This window comes from Triturus cristatus, chromosome 6 (genome assembly GCF_964204655.1).
Source record: "Triturus cristatus chromosome 6, aTriCri1.1, whole genome shotgun sequence".
Classification (NCBI taxonomy): domain Eukaryota; kingdom Metazoa; phylum Chordata; class Amphibia; order Caudata; family Salamandridae; genus Triturus; species Triturus cristatus.
In genome coordinates, this window is record NC_140589.1 from 160,001,879 (window position 1) to 160,027,829 (window position 25,951).

The 25,951-nt window shown below is 46.6% G+C and overlaps 1 protein-coding gene across 1 annotated transcript in view; it reads right to left on the reverse strand.

Moving 5' to 3' along the window:
* PINX1 (PIN2 (TERF1) interacting telomerase inhibitor 1) overlaps positions 1-25,951 on the reverse strand; it is a 547,240-nt gene that overhangs the window by 372,868 nt on the left and 148,421 nt on the right. Inside the window, exons 4-5 of the mRNA XM_085610422.1 lie at positions 4,222-4,300; positions 2,179-2,271 (exon numbers count right to left, since the gene is read on the reverse strand). Of these exons, the coding sequence (XP_085466548.1) occupies positions 2,179-2,271; positions 4,222-4,300 (172 nt within the window). The remainder of the gene's footprint in view (positions 1-2,178; positions 2,272-4,221; positions 4,301-25,951) is intronic.

The window sequence follows — 25,951 nt, forward strand, 5'->3', positions numbered from 1 at the left end:
TACCCTACCCCATTATTTCCCCCTCTTCTCTCACCCCGATCCCCTCCCTATTGGTTGGTTTCCTTTTTTGTCAACCCTCGATTCAGAATACGTAGTGGATGGATATAACAACGTCGCAGCGACGCAGAGCGGAAGTGCTCATCTGCCCGCCTCAATATTGTTATAAATTGCCTACTGGTTGTTGTGGCAAGCAACGCATTGTGTGTCACCTATAAATGCTAATGAACTTACATGGAACACAACCCTTGATAATGTAACGCAGGAAAAGACATATTTTCTGAAGAGCATGAAAGAGGAACAGTAGATGGGTCATTTAAATGCCGTCTGCTTGGGCAGATGCCGATGGCTGGGATGCAATGCCGGATATGACTTTACTTCTCTTATGATTGTATAAACTCCGTTGCAGCTAAGTTACAGTGAGAAATGCATAGAAATAAGGGTATCATTGTGGAGCCATATAAGATAAACAGACTTTTGTTCCTAGAGGGTATGACTTGCGATCTAAATTATTCAATAGCTCACTTGGCTATGTTACAACTGTTAAAACTTGTCTGCAAGGCGTCTGGATTATACAGGGCACAATGTCCATAGGGCGGGAAAATCTGTCAGTCAGCAAGCATATCTGGGCTTGCTATATGGGTTATAGAAGGTCTTTGTTGTTTTAAAGTATGTGCCTTTTTGAAATCCGAGATTTTTGCTGCCGGCCTCTATGGTTGTAGGCAAACAGCTGTGTAGTGTTACTGGATTGTCCTTTAAAATCAATAAAAGGTTGGTTATAAAAAAACAGTCCCTCCAAGTGCAGCATCAAACCTGGGCTGTCACTTCTTTCCTGTTCGTGGATGGATGGATGGATAGATAGATATTTTTATTTTTACACAGTGGTGGCATAGGAGTGTTTTTTGTTTTGCTGATAACATTGGCGGCGTTCGATGAATCTTTACAAAACATTCCAACAAGAAGTTCATCCACCTCAGCTTCTTCCTGGAATTACACCAAATTTGGCAGAAAGCTCGATCTTTACTCAGAACGTACGCTTTTTGTGATTTTGTGTAATTCTCTAGCGCTGTACTCCCAGTATGAGATAAAACATTTTCTTTAAAAGCGCAATCTGAAAGAGAGGTCTTTTTTTTCTGTGGGCCACTTTGGTACTTGATTGGCTGGCTGCAACATCAGCAGAAATGTTATAGTCACCACCACAGGACTTGGGGACTTGGTCCCTCTATCTTGAAGTAAAAAAAAAAAAATGAAGCCGTAAGGGGGCTGGGTAGGGGTAGCCTAGAAAACCCTAAAAATGGCTAAAGTAACATAGTTAGGCTTTGTATTAATGTAGAAACTATTGTTTAAAAATCAAACTGAAATTTACCAGTTACAGTTTACTGAGGTAACTATAACTTCTGCCGCCACCATGTACTACTTATGACCTTACATTTACACCACTCATGACATGTTAAATTACATAACTGATGTCATCATACAATCGTTGTGACACAGCCCAATAGTATTTTGGCCTTGACATAATTCTACACACTACCAGTGTGGACAATTTTCTATTCACCTTAATGGGATTACCCACTTGAATACTTCACATGATTCACATTTTAAGGTGAAGAGTATACATTTGCCACTATAAAGACACATTTTTCCAGGCTCTATGGACTACACTCCGTAATTTAGTTAGATACAGTACACAAGGGAGGACTGGCCAAAAGCAAGTGGAGCATTTGTAATAACATGATTCAACAGACAAGGTATGTACAAGAAAACACCCCAATGAAACCGCTCAAAACCGAGATAGGTGGCTGGGGAGGAAGAACGCACACACTTAAATATCGACACATATCCATATGTCCCAATCAACACAACATCCAGTGATAGGTACTCAAGAAAGGAGAAGAGCCACCATTTAATTTTCTGTTGGATCAAGGCCAAGTCATAAAAGAAAAAAGTCCAAGCACCCCAAAATAAATCAACGTTGAATTCCATGGTGTTTTCACCAACAGCCTTTATTCCTCTCAAAAGCGTCTTTCAATTCTCTGCAAACACGTGTTTTATCTTTGCTGCAGATGTGACAGCAGCAGACTTCATTGGGGCTACAATGAGAAACTTATATGGCACATCCTGCCTTCCATGCAGCTAGCAAGTACTGCTGCTAGACAAGATTAAAAGATGGCTTCTTACCTTTAGCAAACTTCATATAATGCACTCTTTTTTTTGAGGTCTTGGATTTCTCTTCAAGGCTGAAACATTTCTTCTCCTCTGTGGCTGGTAGATCTTGAAACCGGGAACACAAATGATAAAGGTTAGAAAACATATTCCAGCTTTGTATTCGTTGCTGTTGATGAAATCTTTTCTCTGTTTGTGAATGCAGAAATTACCACTACAAAGTCAGGAAGTGGTGGGTAAATGATTATGCAGTGAGTATGCAGTTCCACCCACAAAGATGCGTCAAGAGATTCGCTTTTAAAACCATTTTTTCCAAGTCATAAAATAACAAAACATGTTTTAAATATTTTTTTTAAAATCAAACAACTTTTAAAGCATTCATTTCCCAACACCCACCACAAAAGGACTGCAGCTCAGGTGCTGGCACTCAAAGATCAGTATTGAACTGATAAACCTGAACGTTCATTCAATCTAGAAGGGTCTCCACACATTCAATTGTGATGCTTTAGCTTTAGATTATTTACAAACACACACAGGTTTCAACAGTTTATTAAAAGTGTGATACATAGCCAAAATTGTCATTTCAGACAACACAAACTCTCGAGCTCGGCCTCCTCATAGTCAAAGAAGTCAATGATCGCTGAGGAGCTTGCATACTGTGTCTTTGAAGCTTGCATTGGGCAACGATTGGGCAGTTTCAAGGTGAAATGCCTTTTGGCTCGAGGAAAGGCAGTTTCATTTTTGCATCGAGAAGTTAGAAATAAAACTAGAGTGGATGAAAGCAAAAGAGAAGCCTCGGTACAGGCTGCAAAAGAAACCAGAGATGAGTGGAAGAGGTGTGGCGCAGCGGCCAGGGTGCTTGACCCCGGACCACGGGGTTCACGGTTCGATCCCCGATGCCGGTGGCAGGTTAGCCCAGCACCATGTGACTCTGGGCAATAGCTTGCGCTTTACAAATACTGGTATTTCATTTACAAATACTGGTATTTCATGAGAGGAACAACATCCCCAGTAGTCATTTTAAACCATACCTGGACTCCGGGATACCTACACAATTAGAACAAACACAATGAACTCGTACAGTACTCTGCCTCCAATCACGTGGTAGAATGCGTCTCCCAGTGTGTCACACATTTATTTGAACTTCTTTGTAAAGCTTGGTGGTTCCTCCAGTAAAAAAAAGCCGCACAGTTTTGTTTATAGTAGCAAAGATGGACGATCCTAGCCAATTTGTGAGTGGAGCAGTTACTGTAAATATTGACATTGTCCTCAAGTATCTAGGGTGCAGAGTGTAGTGGTAGGCTTGGTTTGCCTGGATTACTGGAATTAAGCATGTCAGACTTCCATAGCAGTGCATTTCTCAATTGCAATTACATAAATTGTGGCAGCTATTGATTCTTCTGATTGGTCCTCTGGCTGACATGGCCCAAATGTCTGCCCTGTGGCAGGGCATGAAAGCTTCAAACACAACAGAAACAGCATCCTGATCCCTGTGGCCACCTTCAACACTAGAGGCTTCTTCAGCATCGAGAGACGCTAGAAACATAGGACTTATAAATAACATCACTTCACTAGCGCTGGCCAGTTTTAACTTGGTAACCTTCTCGGATAGTCTCCCTCGATGCATAGCTCTTGCTTTTGGCCCAGGACTCAGCACCAGAAAAAGGCAGCATTCCTGCTCCGTGACACTCTCAGTGGCCCACTTTTAAATTGTGTTTGCAGACAAATAATCAAACCTATGCATTATGCTCAACTTCCTCCATCGAACCCTCAACACCCATAGCACCATCAAAGAGCACAGACCACTGATCACCTGGCTAATGTCTGATGTCCAAATTCTTCACATTCCTTTTATCTACCACCATGCAAATATCACCACTGCCAATGGAGGCTTCAGCACTAGTCCTCTACCATCCAGCACAAGCGGGTCCAAATCAGTGAATTTAGAATGAGGAAGCCCAACAATCAGCTGAATAACAAAGTATTGCTAGAACTAAACTGAATGAGGCTTTTCTTTCATGGTTATACGTATGTAGCCCGGGAGGTTGAGTACCGTACCAGCTTCATTCTGTCCGTGGCAATTATTCAGCTGGGCCAAAATCTGGTTGAAGTCATCTTGATGAGCAAGCCAGCTGTCCTGTAACATACAAAGAGAACAAGGGAAGAGTCAACTACTGCCAACAGAGGTGGATTAAGGAATACTTGAGCGGTTGGACTGGGAGAGCGGTAATAAAAAGACATTTCTCCTAAATATTGTAGAAATAGTGAAAAGTAGAGAGTCATGTCAGTTTCTTGGATTACGGGCTACATTTTTAACAACTTTAAGTTTACTTGGAACGATTAAACACATGATATGCAATTCTAACACACATGCATAGCCAGCAAGAGAACACAGCATTCAACTCTAGTTGGTTCAGGACACGTTGACGGGATATGTACATGGTCATATGAAGACAATCGTTGAGAATGGGGAGTGCAAATATTGACATTAAAATTTATCTTGCGGTAGGACAACAAAGACTAGCCTCTCTAGCATGTTCTACAGAGGGGGAGAATGAGTCCATATTTTAATTAAACCTGCTGATCTTGGTCTGTTTCCATGGGCATTTTCATTGTATGCATGTTGTAAACTTCGCATCAGAGCAACAGAGTGGGGATGGGTGGCAAATGTGAGATAAGCAATGTGGACCGTGAGTCCGGGGGAATGTGGATGCATGTGAGGAAAACGTCACTAACCTGAAACAATAGGTTTGCAGTACTGTACATTCACATGCTTTGCACACTTCTGCCGTCTAGTACTGGTGGCAGAAGTTACAAGTTGCTTTTCTTCTAAAGATTTTGGTTTCGAGGGGACTTCTATTCCTCCCATGAAACCCACAACACACCAGGACATAGACATCACTTTAGATTGTGTTTTCCCATATGGACGATTGTAAGTGTAGTGATGCAAAGCAGACCAGTCTATGTACACTGCAGATGCTGTAAAATGTATGTTCTCAATAACTAATGCATGTTTAAAATGTCATTTTGGGAACTATCACCTGGAAAGGAGCTTGTGAATCTACAGCACTACAAGCTGAAAACAGATTTTTACAGTTAAGTTCGTATTCAGTTTGTAGCGTGTGCGGCTTTAGATCACATGCTTTGCGCAGACTGAAACACAGGGCCTTTCTAAAAGTGGTGGCTTGCGAGCTTTTGCGAAAGACGTTTGAAATAAAGATTTAAGAACAGTTTGTTCGACTTGTGCTTCTTGGCAGAATAAATGTCTGCACAATAGTGCTTGGTAAAGTGTGAACGTCGGGAAAGCCACAGTGTCTTTTTTTTTGTGAGTGGAAAGTACCCTGGGCACAGTATGTGTTGCTTTGGATAGCAAATGGACACACCTAACTATCCATCTAGGAATGCCAGACTTGGAAATTGGGTTGGCTTGATAAGAGTTTTTACAATTGTTTGTTCTTTCTAAAAGCACTGGTTCTATCAATGTAACACACGAGGGCTCGCTCATGACAAGTTTGTGTAAAGTCCTTTAAGCAACCGTTTGAGGTTGGAAGAAAAACAAGCATTGGCATAGCCAATAGGTCTCGCCTTTGGGACCTTATAAGCGTTTAACCATGCAACAGTTGATGTTGTTGCACCAAGGATATTGTGCTGCATAACTAAATACTTATAAGGTCCCAAAAGCGAGAACTATTGGCAATGCCAATGCTTGTTTATATATCGCACCCAACATATAGTATTGCTATTTCTGATTAAAGAAAAATCCTGGAAGAGAAGTACCCCTCTGTTGAACCCTTTTTTAACATATATCAGTGCAAACAAGAAATTTTCAAGTGTGCCCTATGGGCTGTTTTAGCGGTCTCGTCAGCCTTCTGTTTTTAGAAAAATTCATAATGAAAACACATACGCACATGGGCTTTGGATAATCGGTCTTCAATCATTGGCCTATTCAGCTGTCATTCATGTTTTGCTTCCACACACCAAAGTGTACAACATGGGGCAATGGCTCAGACAACTTAATCCATTGGCTGTCCTGAACCCTGAGTGATAGAATTGTGCCTGATCAGATGTGCACAGCCACCTCAAAGAAGGCCAGGTCTGGTGTGACGGGACTGTTGGGTCACTTCATTGATTTTTATGTGTCAGCCAATTTTATGCATACTACATGTTTGAAGTAAATATATAGCAAATAAATATAAATGCATTGCATGCTCGCCAAGCCAGACCTACGGACTTTGCCAGTGTTTGTTTTTTCTGCAAACCACTTGTTACCTCAGTCTGACAGTTATGTACCAATGGTAACATGTTTTAGGAAGACAAGGCACCGGCTGCTGAGGTGTATGTGTAAACCGCAACTCTTGGAGCATGACTCTGGCAAGAAAACTCATTTGGTTAAAGCACTTGCTGCAGAGATCTGAGTGGAAACTCCGGTAAAATGTTTTAATCATCTTAAAACTTCTTGGAGGGTAAATGGCCTTCTGTAGAACATGTGTAAAACCTGCAGGTGTCCGATTCAAACAGTAACAAGATATGACAGTGGAGCCCTGGATTTGTGGCAGAGATCCCTGTATAGCCTGCAGGCGACATGTTCGCAGCATGGCAAATATTACAGTGGGCTCTAAGCCTGCTGTAAACATTTCCATATTCATCAGGCAGGTCATTTTAAAACACTGTGAATGGACAATGTGCAATGCAGACTATTAGTACACAGGTCCCATCACAAATTGCATCCCCCTTCGCAAACCAGCTAGTACATCAAGTTTGCAAATGGGAATAGTACATCAGGCCCTACATTTCTTCTCCTTCCCCTATAATATGACAGAACAATTAAACAATATTGGTTCAAAACCATTACAAATGCTAGTGATACACCCAAAATAGCTACCATTGTGAATCCGTGGGTGTCTTTCTACTGCCAGCTTATGCACCGAGGGACACAATCAAGCTAAAGGCCAAGTCTGCAATATTTCAAGATTCAAAAGCTTAAAAATGTCACCCTCTGCACATGATCTAAAACTAGCAGTTCAGGCTACGTTGATTTCTTGATTAGAGTGTAATTAAGCTCTCCTCAAAGGCCTCCTAGAAAACACACTTGACCCCTCTAAGAGCTGTTCTTCACGCTGCTGTCAGGTTTCTAATACAAACAAGCATTGGTAAAGTCAACTGTTCTCACCATTTCGACTTCTTGGCCTTGGCAATTTTGTTTAACGAGACTGTACAGCATTGGCAAAAAAATGTTTGACATGCACGCCCCTTGACGCTATGGCGGCTCAGGGTAATGAATGGTGTATGCACGCGCACTCAGGTGTCCCCATATTATGCCATCTATTGAGTACTCTGTGGCCCACTCTGTACTGTGCTGTCTGATGCGCACTGTGCAATATTTACTTCCTAGTGAGAAGTCTGTAAACAAGTAGTACGTACCGTGCTCTCAGAGCCCGAGACCCCTTTCGTTGGACTGGTCCCAGAGAGAATATCCTTCCTCGCTACTGTCACAATATTGCTTGTCCTCAAATGAATAGAGCGCAGACTTGGGAAACTCTGGGCGACGGGGGTGGGGTTCCGTGGGACACATGCTGCCAGGGGGACGAGATGGCGCTAGAGCAGCTGGCCATTTCCTGCCGTTCAGGAGGGCGGGGGTTGGTTATCGAAAAAAGAAACCGCTTCAGTGGGAAATGCGAAATTTGCTCATTTGAGGCCTGGGGATATCGCCAGCAAAGCCGCGGTCTCGGGGGACTCTTTCAAGATGCAAAGGGGGACGAGAGGCAGGAGAGACCGTAGACAGCTTGGAAGGACAGCTAAGCAACCAAGGCTGATTTCCAGGCACGAATTGTAACATCGTGCGGAAAACATGCAATCGTTTTTGAAGAAAACAAACACATTGAAAAAGCTAGAGAATTCCAGTTTATGACTCGGCCGTGAAAGCAAAAGTGATGGCAGAGACGTGCTCTGTGGTGGGGGAGGGGCAGAGCGAGGCGCTTGGGAGAGCAAGGCTTAATGAGCCATTAAAGCCACATGGCGACTGCGCTCGTGCACACGCTCGTGAACGCAAGCTTGAGGCCAGGAAAAGATTGTGGTAGCACTTTGAAAAGCCACTAACTAAATGTCTCGCAGAGCAGCGCATGCGCTGACTCAGCGAGACCTAAAAAACGGATGGGCCTATGGTCAAGACTGATTTGCATATGACTGCGTCTGAACTGGGATGGCGAAGTGAGCTAAAGAACAATAATGGATTAAACCCAGATCAGTGGCTGGGGGGTGGAGTGTCTGAAAAGTTTCAGCGATTCGTCCATCATTTCCTTGGGTTTGCTTTGTTCACCCTAAGTTGGCAGGGTATACCCAGATGTGGGTCCCTTGCTCACTTTGCCACTGGATTCAAACTAGCCTGGCTGATGAGGGGTGTTACCCCGAAACCGGTCCCAGGATGTTTGTTTCCGGTCAAGGGAAGACCTGGCTTGCCAGTTTGGGCTGGACTGTTCCCATTAGGAACAGGGTCAAGACTGATTTGCATATAGCTGGGTCTGAACTGGGGTGGCAAAGTGAGCTAAAGAACGATGATGGATTCAACCCAGATCTGTGACTGGGGGCGAGTGTCTGAAAAGTTTCAGCGTTCCGTCCATCATCTCCTATGGTTTGATTAACATGGAACAGGGAGACAATCTTAGGCAGAAAAAAAGAAGGGTACGTTGTAAGGACGTGTCCATCTTTGTGCACCTGAATAAGTGGATACTCGAGTGTCAAAGCTTGCAGCTCACGGACTCTACAAAGTGAAGTGATTTCAATAAGGAAAGCTATATTCCATTAAAGAAACTGCAATTTGCATGAGTGTTTTAACCACTCAAATGGTGGCCCCATGAGCTGAGTAAGAACAATATTAAGGTCCCACAAAAGAACGGGTAGAGCCATAGAAGGGATTACTCTTAAGGTTTTCAATAAATGCTATAACAATCAGTAATTTTGACTGATATTTTGCATAATGGCTGCCACAGCACTATGTGTACCCTTATATAGTACACGTTAAGCCTGCCTTGTGTAAGTGCAGCAAATAACAGATGGTAACTTGCACAGAGGCTTGTACTTAAGAATGAGCATACAATCCTGACGAAGTTGAAAGTACCCAAACTCTAAGACCTCTAATGCCAAATCGCAAGGATTGGGCTTCTAGGGTGCTTGGATGTTGCAGCTCACCTCTATGTTGTGTTAGAAGGTCTGTACATAGAGGTATCTTTTCATGGTGATGTACAGACATCTCCAAACGGTTTGAGAACAATGTTGTCTGTCTTGTCTAGAAGGGTGCCATGAGGATGAGCCTCTTTGATGCTTGCCTCAGTTTTCGTACTACATACAAAATCATCAGGAAAGCATAAGCAAATATCCTTTAAAAAAAAAAAAACATAACAAAAATAACGTTGGTTACAGTCATCCAGCCTTCAGTGCAATTAGTCAGTATACAAAACAATAGATTTTCATATTTCTTACACCTCCATTTGCAGCGCAGGCCTGCAGTAGCTATGATTCGAAAACAAGTCCTTGGACCCATTCCCTCTTCTAGGTCCCCATGGTTTTGCAGGCTATTGTGGTATCTGGGGGGGCCTGCCCAGTAAGATCTGGTTGGGCATTGTCCCCTGTTACATCGAGACCATAGTACCTTCTCCATTTGCCCCATACCTTCCGAAATGTTCTGGGGCAGCCCCTCGCCCTGTAGGTGGCCCTTTCAGCTGCCATATACATATCCATCCCTACCCTCCATTCTTGTAGCCGTGGCGTATCTACAGCCCACAATTTCCTCGCCATGCCCCTTTTAGCCACTACCAGCGTTAGCAAAATTAAGGGGGGGGTCTGCCTAAGTTAACATCATAGGAAATATCCAGAAGTATAAGTTTGGGATCTAGGGGTATCGTGGGGCCTAGTATTTTGCCTAATTCCCTTGTTATCGTTTCCCAATAGGCTCGTATCTGTGCGCATTCCCAAATGATATGGTAGAAGTCGCCCTCACTATTTTCACATCTCTGGCAGAGTTCAACCTGGTCGCTCGGCCAGGTATGAAACCTGACTGATCCTGGTGTACCAGGGGTCGGGATCACTTGGCGCAGTCTGGTGGCCAAAATAGTTGACAGAATCTTTACCTCCATATTAAGCATGGATATCGGGCAGTAGGAATCGCCTTTATCCTTAGGTTTCCCTGGCTTATGGATAGGTCGATGCAAGTCTAACGGAAGGACCCCGTCTTCTGCCACTTCTTTAAACAGAGTGCGGAGGTGTGGGCCAAGAAGGTCTATGCATTTTTTGTAGAGTACTGCCGGTATACCGTTTGGGCTGGGTGTCCTCCCGGGGCACAACTGGGCTATGGCTGCTTTGACTTCTTCAATTGTGATTTCCGCGTCAAGTCACTTTCTGTCTGAGTCGTTCAGTTCTGGGGTATCTACTTCCTGTAAATAGGCCGTTATGTCTTGGTGGGTCCGTAGGGGACGGACCTTATTGAAGTCCGCATAGTAAGATGTGAAACCTCGCAGGATCTGCTTGTCCCCGTCTTGTGGTACTCCCTGTGAGTCCAACAGACGGTCTACCCACCTGGCCTCTATTTCCTTGCGGCTAAGCCGCGCCATGAGCTTTCCGGATTCATCATCCACATTGTAGAGTTTGTGCAGGGTCGCTTGGGCCTATGCTTTAGCGGCCTGGGTTGCTAAATCTTTATACGGACGTTGAGTGTCGTTCAATTGCCTCAAGAGCTGGGGATCTGTGTGCACTATATGTCGGTCTTCAAGGGTTAAAATCTGGGCTTCTAGGCGTGTCAACTCCTCTCTGTCTTTTTCCCTCTCCCATGCTATGCGATTTCTGGGCTCTATAGAGTAGTACAGTCTCGTAGGTCTCCCATAGCACAACCTCGGATTGTACTGACCCTACATTTTCTGCAAAGAAAACAGTAGTGTCAGCTCTGTAGCCTTGCAGTATAGCGTCATTTTGAAGATCCCACATGTTTAATCGCCAACATATGTTTCGGTCTCGCTGTCATCTATCTGTACGTACAGTGGGGAGTGATCCGATAAGCCCCAAGCAAAGTATTGTGCTTCGTATATGTCGCGTATTTCACCTTTTGGTAGGAACACATAGTCGAGTCAGGAGTAAACCTTGTGAGCCCCGGAGTAGTAAGAATACCGTCTCACCTCCGGGTGCAGGTGTCTCCAGACGTCCGCCAGCCCTAAAGTGTCAGTGAGGCATGTGATCAGTGAGGCATGGGGTGCCTGGGCATGGCCTCCCGTCCGGTCCATGGCAGCATGCATTACACCGTTGAAGTCCCCCCTATAACGTGTAGATAGCGTGGCATCTTCAGCAAGATTTCCGTCAATTTGTTTAGTGTGCGTGCTTGGAGTTTTGGTGGTGTGTATATTGAAACAAACGTCACCGTTCTTCTGCCCCATCGCCCGGTCACTCCGGCATATTTACCCTGGGTCGGTCCGCCCGAAGAGGCAGGGTGTGCGTGTGTCTACAGTTCTCTGGGAGTCCTGCCTCCACGTAATTCATCGTCGCAGGCGTCCTGTGCCCCTTGGTGCATAGGGTGTCGCTTCCTGTACTCGTAGCCGTCGATGACTTTGGGTCTTGTCAGATTTCTGGGGGCCAGTTCTCTGAGTTGTTTCGTTCCGATCTTGGGTTGTCTGGCTGGGGTCCTCTGATTGTTTCGTGATGGGGCGTTCTTCTAGCCAGTGCCAGGCCTCTTCGGGTGTCTGGAAGAAGTGGGCTTTCCCCATAAAGATGATCTTCAACTTCGCCGGAAATCACAGCATGTAGGGTAGCTTAAGAGTTCTGAGCTTGGCTTTGACGGAGTGGAAGGTGCGGCACTGTTTCTGGACCTCCCTGCTATAGTCCGGGAAGATCATTATGCACACAATTTCATGATGAATATCTCCCAGTTCAAGTCTCTGTTCAGAAAGTTCAGGAATGTTGCTATAATGGGCCTAGGCGGTGTGCCCGGTTGGGGTCTTGCCGATAGAGTTCTATGTGCACGCTCAATTACAAAGCACCTTGAAAATTTGTCAGCGGGGGAAGGTCTGCTTGAGCCAGGTATACAGGAAGGCCGCGGTGTTCCCTCCTTCAACGCCCTGTCTAAAACCCACAAAGCGGAGGTGGTTACGTCGCAGTCAGTTTTCTGCATCGTTGAAGCGCAATTGAAGGTCTTTGTTCGAGGCCTGTAATTCCGCCAGTCCCTTTCGGAGATCTTGGATCTGGTCCTCCGACTCCCCTATTCTTGTCTCCAACTCTGTGACCCTTGCAGACAGGTTATGGAGATCCTGTCACAGGAGTGTTACTTCAGAGCCAACCCCCTCTATTTTCTCCTCCTGCACCGACCTTGATGCCTGGATGGCCTGCAGCAGGGTGTCCATATCTGTACGGGGGTGTGGGTGTTCCTCCGGGGGTGGGGTGACCACTTTGGTATAACAGTCCATTTTCCCCTGTCTGGAAGGTTTAGGGTCTTTATCATTTGCCCATTGCGTTGCTGCAGCAGCAGGAAGTGGCAACCCGCATCTCCTCCTTCCCTGGTGGGGGTGGGTGCGGTGGGGAGGGGGGGGGGGGGGAGGGGACAGGCTGAGGATATTCCAAAGTCCGGAAGGCGCCTCCCAGCGTGTCCCCCCTCACCCTGAGGCGCTCCAGGCGGTGTAATACAGTCTTGGCTGTAGGCGCCCCGCGGCAGCGGCACGCAGGGTTCCCCCTCCTAGAAGGACCGCTGATTGCAAGTGCTCCGTGGGGGCCCCGGGTGGCAGTCTCCACGCTGCAACGTTGGGCTCCCGCTTTGCTCCAGGCTGTCCTCCCACTCTCAGCCGAGCTCAGGCCCACCCACTCCTCCAGCCAGGGTCTCACAGAATCGGCCTCACCTCCATAGCCTGCCCCGGTTGCCTTACTGCTGTGCGGGGTGTGTTGAGGCCCTCCGCTCCGCAGATCTCCTCAGGCGTGTGGCCCGCGTATGGGCTATGTCTACTTATGCATTGCAGGAACCAGCAAGGGGTGCCAATCATGGGCAAGGATCTGGACCATGGATGTCTGGGATCCTGGCCTCGTCGCGCCACGATCGCGGCCTGCCGCTCATACTCAGAGCGCCGGCTGCCCGCAGCGCCCTCAGTCTCCAGGCCCACCTCTTTCTCTGCACCTCAGTCAGGGTGTACCTTTACGTTGCCGGCGGACCGCCGGGGGTGCGGCATTATTGTCACTACTGCAGACACCCCGCAGCCAGGGAGCTGCCACGATCACTCGCCACCGCGGAGAAAGGGCACCGGTTGTCTGCAGCGCCCGCGGCCTCGGGGCTGCTCCTCGCTTCTGTCAGGAAGGGCTGGTCTCTGTCTTGCTAGTGCGCCTCAGGGGTTGCGGCGTCATTTCTCCCTGTTGCCGTGTGTCCGTGGATGGGAGCCGTTGCAGTGAGGGTACTGCCACTGCGCTGCGACGGAGCCGATGAGGCTGTTCACCCGCTCGGCGCCATTTTGATGAGCGCGTCCCAGTGTCAGGCTGTTTTAAATTCGTTGCTTTCTGGGCAGTGCTGGCAGGATTCCTCCCTCCACAGCGCAGTTCTGGGTGCCAGTGTTTCTGAAGCACAAGATCCTATGTTTCAGGCCTTAAATACCGCCAATTCATAGACGGATTCGGGATATTGGCCGGAGCTTCTAGTCGGTCATGCCGCTAGCCAGGCCCCTCCCATAAGCAAATATCCTTGACCAATTCATCCATAGTGCACTTCCCATGGACTGCAGGTGTGATTGGCATGAAGTTTTGGCATTGTGTGTTTTTGCATGTGGCAAACAAGTCTACTTTTGGAGTTCATTAGCAGCCGAAGTTCTTGAGGGGGGTCGAGAAACAACCTACCCAGTAACAAGTTCTTGTACAGTCGCAGTTTTTGCTGGACTCGGTGTCATTGTAGACTTTGCCTTTGACTGCATTTAGTATTGCTCCCAAGAAGTATTGCGTTTTTTGAGAGCGATGTAACTTTTTTTATCAGGGTCTGCGAATCCTAATCTGTGGAGAAAGTAAAGTGCTTGTTCGTGATAGCACGGCATAGCCTGGTAATGGTAAATGTCATTGTATGTATGTAAATGCTTAATAGTGGCATTTTGTGTAATGCATTCATTCTGAATTTTAATCAGACGAGGCACTCCCCTCATGGTACACACCCAGAGTCTGTCTCCCTCCCTTCACCTGACAACCCAAGCACACCTTTTGCTGCGTACCCCAAGGCTCATCCCTAAATCCAACCCTCTTCAACATCGACATGACACCTCTCGCAGATATCGTCAGATTGTGCATTATCAACATCATTTCCTACGCTGACGATACACAGCTTGACCTCTCACTCTTAGCAGAACACACCTCACAAAGACCAGCTACCACAACTGCATGAAGAACGTCGCAGCATGGATGAAAGACAACTGCCTGAAACTCAACATAGACAAAATGGAAGTTCAGATCTTTGGCAGACAGAGCTTGGACCTATCCCCATGCTGAAAAAGCATGCCTGCAACTTTGGCATCCTGGACAGCAAACTCTCTATGAAACGTCAGGTCAACGCTTTCTCCTCAGCCTGCTTCCACACGATCCACATTCTCCACAAAATCTTCAGATACCTCTCCATCAGCACAAGGAACACTATGACACAGGCCCTCATCACCAGCAGACTTGACTACGGCAAGCACTCTATGCAGGCACCACCCCTGGACTCATGCAAAGACTCCAGACAATCAAGAACGCAGCAGCCAGAATGCTCAACCTGCCCAAGAGGACACACATCACCCAGCACCTAAAAGACCTCCACTAGCTCCAGAAGAGATGCCTTTAACTTGAACCCGATTACTCTCAGCTAAGCATGCTGTCTTCGGAGATTGGAAGTATCGAATATGCTACTTACCAGTATGCATCTGTTCTTGGCATGTAGGGCTGCTGACAATTCATATCTGTGCATAGATCGCCGCCTAGTGTTGGGTCCGGATGATTGCACATTGTTGTCCTGGAAGAGTCTTTGAAGTATCACGAGATAGGTGGCTCCTCCCCTGAACTACAGTGCGCATGGGCATCCTCTCCATCCTCCGATTGTTTTTCGCCATTGTGGCAGTGATGGAGTAGATACAGTAAGTGATGACCATGCTATACAGTAATTCTGAGTGCTGCAGCCGCTACAGGCGCCGGGGAGGAGGGTGGGCGATATGAATGTCAGCAGCCCTACATGCCAAGAACAGATGCATACTGGTAAGTTGCATATTCGGTTCGAGGCATGTGGGCTGCTGAATTCATATCTGTGCATAGATTATATAGCAGTCCCTCCATTAGCGGCGGCTGCCCGTGTCAGCTGCAGCAGTCTGAAAAAGGGTCTTGAGAACAGCCTGTCCTACAGCTGCCTGCTGTTTTGAATGTACATCTACACAGTAGTGTTTAGTAAATGTATGTATAGTGGACCATGTGGCTGCTCTACATATTTCCTCTAAAGGAATGTTCCCTAGGAAAGCCATGGACGCCCCTAACTTTCGTGTTGAGTGGGCTCTTGGAGGAATCGTTATGTGCGTTTAGCTTTTTCATAGCAAATTTGAATACATTTAACGATCCATCTGGCTATCCCTGCTTTGGAAATGGCATTGCCCTTGTGTTGTGGAGAAAAGGCAACGAACAGTTGGTTTGTTTTCCTAAAATCCTTTGTTCTGTCTATATAGTACATGCGGGCAGACTTTACATCTAGTGTATGGAGCATTCTCTCTGCGACATTTTCTGGATTTGGAAAGAAAACTGGCAGTTCAATGGTCTGATTCATGTGGAACTGCGATATCACCTTAGGCATGAATGTGGGGTTGGTACGTAGTACAACTCTGTTTGCATGAACCTGTATGAATGGCTCTTGAATGATTAGTGCCTGGAGTTCACTAACTCTTCTCAACGAAGTTATTGCCACTAAGAAAGCTACTTTCCAGGTGAGGAATTGAATCTCACATGAATGTAGAGGTTCAAAAGGTGGACCGATCAATCTGGTGAGGACCACATTCAGGTTCCACACCGGTGCCGGTGGGTGTGTTGGAGGAATCACTCTTTTGAGTCCCTCTAAGAAGGCTTTGATGGCAGGCACTCTGAATAAAGAGAGGTGCTGCCTGTTCTGAAGATAGGCTGCTATGGCGGTGAGATGTATACGGATGGAGCTGTATGCCAGATTGCATCGGTATAAGTGTAACAAGTAGCAGATGATGTTCTGAATGGATGCATCCAGCGGATTAATGTCATTGTTTTTACAGTAAATGACAAAACTTTTCCATTTAGCCGCATAGCAAGCTCTGGTCGTGGGTCTCCTGGCCTCCTTGATGATATCCATACATTCTGGAGGCAGGTTCAGGTAGCCAAACTCTAAGACTTCAGGAGCCAGATCGCCAGGTTCAGCTGTTGCGGATCTGGGTGCTGAATTTCGCCATGGTTCTGTGATAAAAGTTTGGGTGTTAGCCGCAGTCTTTGAGGCGGCACCACGTAAAGTTCTAGTAACGTGGTGTACCATGGCTGGCGTGCCCACATTGGAGCAACCAGGACGAGTGTCATTGAGTGTTGCCTTAGTTTGCGTGCCACTAGCGGTGTTAATGGCGCTGGGGGAAAAGCGTACGCAAATCTGCCTGACCAGTTCATCCATATCGCATTGCCCTGCGACTGTGGATGCGGGAACCTGGCGGCAAAGCTTTGGCATTTTGCGTTTTCCCTTGTGGCGAATAGGTCTATCTCTGGATGACCCCACTGCTGGAAGTACGGTTGGAGTACTGATGGATGTAGCTCCCACTCGTGCATTTGGTGGCTGTGTCTGCTGAGCAGATCCGCTATTTGGTTGTCCTTGCCCGGGAGGTGTTCTGCCATGAGGAACATGTTCCTCTGAATGGCCCACCTCCACATGCTCTGAGCCAGATGAGACAACTGTGGAGAGTGTGTTCCTCCCTGCTTCTGTATGTAGTACATGGCAGTCATGTTGTCCGTCCGGATCAACACGACTTTGTTGCACAAGTGTACTTTGAATGCCTTCATTGCCAAGAAGATTGCCATCAGTTCCAGAAGGTTGATGTGCATCTTCTGTTGCTGTATCGTCCATAGTCCCTGCACTGTGTAATTGAGTACATGAGCTCCCCATCCGTGGAGAGACGCGTCCGCCGTCAGTATTATTTGTGGAACAGGCTCTTGGAACGGTCGTCCCTTGCAAAGGTTTTGTGGATTCCACCAATGCAGAGAGTTGTATGCCCAACCGCTCACCAACACTAGGTCTTTCAACTGTCCTTGAGTCTGATTCCATTGACGTGCCAGGCACTCCTGAAGCGGGCGCATATGTAGTCTCGCGTGCGGGACTATGAAGATGCAGGAGGCCATCATGCCCATCAACTGCATGAACACTCGCGCCGGAAGGGAGTGTTGAGGTCTGAACTTTTTTATCAGCAGTTGCATGCTGTTGATCCTCGCTAAATTTGGCTGAGCTTTGGCTGCCAGAGTGTCTATGGTCGCGCCCAGGTATTGCCGTACGTGGGCGGGTTGAAGATGTGACTTTGGATAATTCAGTGAGAATCCCAGACTGTGAAGAAGGTGAATGGTGTGGGATATGTGGCTGGCACACTGCCTGGCTGACTTTGCCTGAACAAGCCAGTCGTCCAGGTAAGGGAAGACGTGAATGTGCTGTCTCCTTAAGTGTGCAGCCACTGTCGCTAGGCACTTGGTAAAGACTCTGGGCGCCGTTGTTACTCCGAAAGGGAGGACTTTGAACTGATAATGCTGATCCTGAAGAGTGAACCTGAGATATTTTCTGTGTGATGGGTGTATGGGTATGTGGAAATACGCATCCTTTAAATCCAGTGTTGCTAGGAAGTCTCCCTGACTGAGTAAAGGCAGAACCTGCTGGAGGGTGAGCATATGAAAATGCTCTGACAGAATGTATTGGTTGAGAGGTCTCAGGTCCAGTATAGGTCTGAGAGACGCGTCCTTTTTTGGGATCAAGAAGTACAGAGAGTACACCCCTGACCCTCGCTGTTCTACAGGCACGAGCTCTATGGCATCTTTCTGCAGCATACTTAGTACTTCCTGCTGCAATAATGCCAAGTGCTCTGCAGACATAGGACGGTGTCTTGGTGGTATGTTGGGTGGATTGGATGTTAATTCCAGACAATAACCGTACTGGACAATTTCTCTGACCCACCTGTCTGTGGTGATGGATCTCCAGACTGGCAGGAACTGTTGGAGTTTCACCCCGACCGGTGTTCTGTGGTCAGGGGGCAGTGACAAGACGTCACTGTTTGTTATTGGCGGAGGACCTGGTGTTGTGTCCTCGTCCTCTGCCTTTGGAGCTGGATCCACGATATCCACCCCTATTGTTCTTATTATAGGTACTTTGGGTACCGCCTTTACTGTACTGCTGCTGGGACCCCTGACCTCTAGCTGCTCCTCTATTCCCGGGGCGACGAAAGGAGCCACTCCGAAACTGCTGCAATTGTAGAGCCCCCATAGATTTCGCAGTTTCAGTGTCCTTTTTAATCTTTTCTAGTGTAGTGTCAACCTCGGGCCAAATAAAAAGTCTTGGTTGACTGGTTGATTCAAGATATTATTTTGAATCTCAGGTTTGAAACCTGATATTCTCAGCCATGCGTTCCTCCTCAACATCACACTAGTGTTGATTGCCCTTGCTGCAGTGTCAGCTGCATCTAGTGCGCATTTAATGGACGCGTTTGTAATGAGTTGTCCCTCTCTGATGAGGAGCTCCGCTCCATCTTTGTAGTCATCTGTTAGGTGTTCTAGCAGTGTTTCTAGGGTATCGTAGTGTGACCTGTCGTATCGGGCCAGGAGTGCCTGAATGTTGGCGATGCGCCAGATGTTTGCTGCTTGTGCTGCTATCCTTTTTCCCGATGTTTCTAGCACTTTGGACTCCTTGTCCGGAGGAGGAGCATCACCGGTAGTTTGCGAGTTAGCTCTCTTGCGAGCATTAGAAACTACTATGGAGTCCAATGGCAATTGACCCTTAATGTACATTGGGTCTCCTGGGGCTGGTTTGTATTTTTTCTCTATTCTCGGGTTCAATACCCGTGCTCTGGTTGTCTCCTTAAAGATGTCCTTAGCATGTTTAATAACCCCTTTTAACATTGGTAGAGTCTTGACCGTTCTTTCGGATGTGGAGAACGTGTCCACCAAGAAATCCTCCTCCACAGAGTCAGAATGAAGTTCCACTCCGTGATTGGCAGCCACTCTTTCAATGAGGGCGTTAAAAGCAGCAGTATCTTCAGTGGGAGATGGTTTTATATTATAAAGATGAGTGTCAGGAGCATTTTGTGGGTCTCCTGGGTCATTAGGGTCTCCCCATGCTTGATCCTGGTCTTGCTGTTGTTCATCAGGGTCATTATCCACAGGATAAGTGGTATCATCCTCAGTATAGCCCTCTCCTGCATCCGCCTCCGAGTGTGTGGGAGAAAAGGATGGTGGTTCCTGATCATATGTGTGGTAAGGTTCTACAAGCACTGGTGTCGAACCTGACGCCATTTTCCTCTTTAGTGGAATTTTGTATGAGTCCAAAGCCTTTTCTGGAACAATTCTCCGCTTGCGGAACAACAGCCTACCAGTGTCGGCGTCGATAAACTGGTCCTGTGAGTCTTCGACATCGGTTCTTTCCGTGGACACTGTTCTTGGTTGTGTTATACTCTTCCTAAGTTCGAACATCTTCGGTGCCCCCGGTGCTGGCAATCCAAACTTGATCGGCGCCGAGTGAGCCTTGGCGACCTTGTGCGGTTCGGTACCCGTTTTCGGTTCGAGAGTGGCCCGTTCCCTGATGCGCTTTAGGGACTCCGACACCTGTTGCAACGTGAATGCGGACGGTGCTTTTGAACCGACAGGCTCTTTGGAGACAGGCCTCGACGCGGTCTCCGGTTTCTTTCCAGTCTTCGGGTCTTCGATCCGAAGTGTGGGATCGACGCCTTGTTGAGCCGGTATTTTGGCAGTCTCAGCACTCTTCGGTGTTGATGTAGTCGGATCGACCACCTTGACCCTGGTCGTTGGTGCCCCAACCTTCGGTGCTATAGGCCTCTGCGTCTTCTCGGGACCGAGGGCCTTCTTCTGTTTCTCGGTGCCGAAGTCCTTTTTTGGTTTCTCGGTACCGAAGTCCTTCTTTCTTTGGTCGGCTCCGACGTCCTTCTTCTGTGTGGACGGATTGGAAGGTTTCGATGCCTTCGATCCGACCTGAACCAGTTGCACTTTCGGTTTTGATTTGACCGGTGCTGGTTTTGGTCTCGATTTCACGGAATCGACTCCAGTCTTTTTCGATATTTCCGGCTCTTTTGAAATGTTCGAAGCCGGGCCTTCAGGCGGGGCTGTAGAACGATCCGACCGATCTTGGGTAAGGCCCGCAGGCGATCCCTCGACCTGAGCCTTATCAAGACTATCTCCCTCGGCCTCCATAGCGACGGATTGGCCTAGCTCCTCGCCTGAGCTATCTTCCTCGGCCTCAAGGGCCTCATCGTCGTCTCCTACCTCGTCGACGACATCTTCGTCCACGAAGATCTCCTCATCATCGTCGTCATATTGGGGTTCATGCTCCGAAGCATGGCCCGATTCTATCTCTTCGACGCTCTCGACTTCTTCATCCTCGGTGCTGAATATGTTAACCGGGTTAGGCGCAGATTGTTTGGCCTCCAATCTAGCTGCCCGTCTATTCCGAAGGGTCTTCTTCGACCGGAACCGGGCGCAGGCCATACACCTGGACTCATCATGATCCGGTGACAAACATTTGTTACACACTGGATGGACATCAACGTGGGGATATTTTGCGTGACATAGAGGACATCCCTTGAAGGGGGTCCTCGATTCCATCTTCGAACGTTGATCGATGTTCGGACCGAAACTCGGTCCGAGAAGGGTGAATAAGTCCGAGAACAAGTATAATAATTTATCGATACCGAACGCAAACAATACCGACGATATCTAAAGGCTTTTGGCCTTAAATAAAGTTTTCCTAACTTGAGCTAAGATAAGCACATCCAAACCCAATGGCGGAAAAAACAATCTGAGGATGGAGAGGATGCCCATGCGCACTGTAGTCCAGGGGAGGAGCCACCTATCTCGTGATACTTCAAAGACTCTTCCAGGACAACAATGTGCAATCATCCGGACCCAACACTAGGCGGCGATCTATGCACAGATATGAATTCAGCAGCCCACATGCCTCGAACTTATCTCTCTGGAGGCAGCTGCGTTTAGTGCAAACCTGAAATAGGTATTGGAAATTACTCCTCTCCAGGTCTTCTGTAAACCTTCTGAAGATGCTTGACAAGCTGTTCCATCTTCCCCAATGGTGCATTATGGACCTGGATAGTAACCCCATTGCGTGCTGAATGATAACAGCTACTCTTTTATCTGTTGCATCTAGTCTTTTGCCCTCTGTCAGTAAGGAGAGTCTCTCCTGTCCCTTGTTCAAATGTCATCTTTATTGCAGTGTGCACATCCAGAAAATCTGTTGTAATAAGGCCTCTAATGTATAAAGGATGCTTTGGTACAAACAAACATTTCTTCTCAACTTTAGGGGTGGCAACAGTGGTATTGGGTACATAAAGTTCTCTGTTGAACATATGCCAGGTTTTTAGCATTGAAAGGAATCGGACTTAATTTTTTTGTTTTAGAGAGGATTTCGCCTCCTACACTACATGTAGCTTCACGTTATGGTGATCCCCTTGGAAGACCACGTGGTACTCCATACTCTCTTCCAGAGGTGATGGCTTTACCAGATAAGGCTTCAAAGACAGGTGGTTTTGTGGGTCAACATGACAGCCTTTCCATATACCAGTCAAATGTGGAGATGAGCTCTTCATATGATTCAGGGAGAACTGTGAAAGAGACTGTGCAAGGGAGTGTGGTGGAGAGGGCTTCCTGTGTTTTGTTCTCTTAGGAGGTAGATTTTCCTTGAGCTCTTCAGAGATGGCCTCTTTGAATGCAAGCCTTTGTTTCTTGGCGGTAGTAGGCTGGTCAGTGGGTATTGGCTGTTTTGACTGGACATATATAAATCATTTTCTGCCCAAACACCTAGCGGTGGTTCTTGTTGCGTCACTAAGCATCAATGCCGGTCCTCAAGTCAACTTTGGAGTCAAACTCTTATCAGGAGGAGGGCAGGGTAGACTCTTGAGGTCAAGTTGGAGTGTCTTGCATTGGTTTCTTTAAGGGCACTGGAGACAATTCTTCGCTGAAGTCAGAATAATCGGAGGATACATTATCAGGACTCTGCTCCCACTATCATCACTGCAATGGGTTTTGTTGAGGTCTTCAATGATGTGTGCGGTGGATGACATAGGAGAACCTTGGCGCTGCATTCTCTAATGAGCCCCCCTCCTACTCTTACTGCCGGTCTTTTTACATTTGACAACCTGAGAGGTTGAACGGTTTGATTCTGTGTGGTCCCTTGGTAGACAAAGGTTGCAGACATTATGCTAGTCTGACTTTGGGAACTTATTTTGTTTGGGACAGAATTTAATTAGAGTATATCCATGCCCTTCCCACCCGCGAATCAGTCTCACATGACCTGCTCCAAGGTTTTCAGTCCAATGTCATCTTTCACACTGTCGGTGGTCACACGAGGATTGTAGAAGCTGCGTGCATAATTTCTGTCCTTCTTTGCAACAATCCCTCATGCACAGGCCATACTACACAGAGCACCATGGGGGCACAATGAGTGTTTTTGTCTACTTTTTGTGCCACTTTGGCACTATATTGTTACAGAAGAGGTCACACATGCTTGTGCAGCCCCTTCTGTTATACTCATTGTATCTAATGAGATCAGCAGCACTGGTGTGTTCATTTCTTATAAACCTTTTTAACCATGTGGATGGTGCTCCTTATATTATTGTGTAGATATCTGCTTGCCACAAATCTACTTTTGTTTGCATGTGCGATTTCAGGTAAGATTTTTCTCAGGGGTATGGGCAGAATTTTACAATAGACTTTTGCATCTATCTTGAGCCATGCCACTGGCCTATATGAGGCACTTAGTTTTCCATCTCTGCATGGTTTGTAGTTGTAGCTTCGCCCGTAGTAAAGTTAGTGAGACCTTTCCTATATAGGCAGAACTGAAAAAGGCTGTCAGTTTGGGGGTAATTTTGAGGCACAGGTTTAGCAACAATACCAATGAAGCCCTCAGGTCCTGGAGCATTATCGCTCTTTACTTCTTTCACAGCAGCATCGATTTCTTCCTTTATACATACTACCTTAAATTCTGCACTCTCATGAGCCGTGACTCTTGGGAGGTTGGCCCTCTGAATGTATCGGTTATCTAGAGGATGAGTGGTTGCTCTACAGTACAGGGAGGAGTCAAATCTCTTAAATTCCTCTAGCTTGTCCCTGTCCTTGATGAGGGTGGACCCAATAATAATCTATGTTTCAATAATGTTGGCTCTCTCTTTTGACTCTCAAAAATTAGCTAAGTGTGTGCATACATTATCTTCCAACACCTGCAAGCAACTCTTCAAATATAATAGGGAAGTCACTGCTCGTGTAGATAATTCTTAGTTATGTGGAGTTACACAGACTAATGCACTTTAGATTCAGGTTCAATATCTTTTAATTCTGTCACTGTTGGACCTAACACCCTTGGCATGGTTTACCCCCAACTGTTTGCCTTCAATTCTCCTGTTTTTGCTGGCCTTAGGACTCTACGCATTTTAGCATTACTTACCAGTGGTAAAACGCTTGTGCTTTCTTCCTAAACCATCGTAACACTGGCTTACGCTCAATTGGCACACTTAATATATTTGTAAGCGGCCCCTAGTAAAATGTCCCCAGAGCTTGTAAATTAAATACTACAACTGGACTTGGAGCACTCATTGTGCCACCAACTTAAGCAGCCTTTTATACATGTCTCAGGCCTGCAATTGCAGCCTGTTTTACAGTTTTAAACTGCCATTTGCACCTGTCAAAATAAACGCTCCTTTTAATACATATAAGTCGCCCCTAGGGTAGGTTCTAAACACCCCAGGGGGCAGGGCGAAGTGTATTTAAAAAGTTGGTATGCACTTTTAAGTTTTACATGTCCTAGTAGTGAAAGACCCCTAAATTAGATTTTCCATAAAGCAAGGCCTACCTCTCCTATAGGATAACACCGTATTACCTTATTACATTTAATTAGGGATAACTTTCAAGTGGGAGCAGGTAGGAAGGTTGGATTTGGTGTCTAAAGAATTGTACTTTAAAACCTCTTTAATGGTAAAGTCGGATTTTAAGTCACAATTCTGAAAATGCGACTCTTGGAAAGTTGATATTTTCTTCTCCCAACCATTTGGTGCATGCAGTCTGTACCCCAGGTCACATGACTAGGCGCAGTTGGTCTTTGTGTATTGCTCCTAACAGTGAGAAAGGGGCAGATAGGTGTTGGCAGGATGAGCCAACTCTGGCTTGACAAGGGGGGGGGGGGGGAAGAGCTGTTACCTACCACACTTGGATATCACCAAGTCACTGTCTGAGCCTACTTACAAAGGGATTGACGCTAGCCTTTAGTGCCCCAGACAAGCCAGGGAAGGGAGGCATACAATTACAAGCACCTCTGGGGATGGAAACCACCAGAACCTTCTCCTACTTGAAAGTGGGTCCCAAGTATAATTAGTGGACTCTCAGACCCAAATCTTCAGTACTCCTCTGAACCTGTGGAAGACCCTGAAGGACTTCTGTGTTGATCTGCAAGAAGGACTGTTACTCCTCTGCCTGACTGAGAAGCAGTACAGATAACAGTGGTTCTATCAGAAGAAAGAGTAAAACTATTTAAATCACGGAGGGCCAATTTCAACACCTCCTTTTTAATTACTTTAATGACCCCACTCAGATTTAATCTCCGGAATATGGGGTCAAAAATCCAGACACAGGAATTTAGCTCTAGAAATTTTGAAACTGTATTTTCAAACCAGGATATAAATGCAATTTACAATAAATTCTTAGCTCCCGAAAGATTTCAGTGTTAGAATGGTGCTCAAAGAAGGTGCTTGTGTAGATTTAGAGAAAAGAAGAAGAAAGGAGGGGGTTATGGGCTCATTACATATTCCATACTTTTTTCCATATAAAAGCCTATCCAACATATTTAATACATAGTAAAGTCTGATTTCCTCTGAATGGGTGTAAAGTTATGGATTACAAATTGCCCCTCAGTGAAGGAGGTGTCGAAATAGACCCTCTGTGATTTAAATACATTTTCCTCTTTCTTCCAATAGGATCAGTGTTGTCTATATCGCAAGCTACCCGGGTCCTTCGGGTTATAATTTTTGGGTCACTCCATTGTTTTGTAAGCTTGATTGAGAAGGATCGGACCTGCATCTTGAACCTAGGACCACCAGGGGGACTCCAAGGGTTAGTTGGCTGGCCTCCTGATCAAAGCCTAATGGACAGAAAAGGTACCAACAACCTTAAACCCAGCACCTGGAATCTGCCTGCTGTGACAGCTCAGCTGTGGTTCCCGCAGAACTGAGGCATTGCAACACATCACCCCCCAGCTCCTCTGAACTGCTGCAGCGGAATGTATCGCGTAGCAGGACCTTGCAGCGTAGCACCTTTGAAGCGCTGCTGCGTGATGCATCTCGACACAGGACCTCACATCCCAGCCTCGCTGCGCAACAGAACCGCTGCTGCTCAACGCATCCAGATGCAAGACCTTGTAACGCTCCACAACCCGGATTTAAAGTACTTTGTTCAGCAGACCTAACTTGCCTGCTCTCCCCCGCCCACGCTCCATCGTAGTTGACTTGAACTTGTGACTTTGTCCAGGTCCAGTACGACCATATGACCACAGTTGGAACTTTGTGCTTCTAAGCAC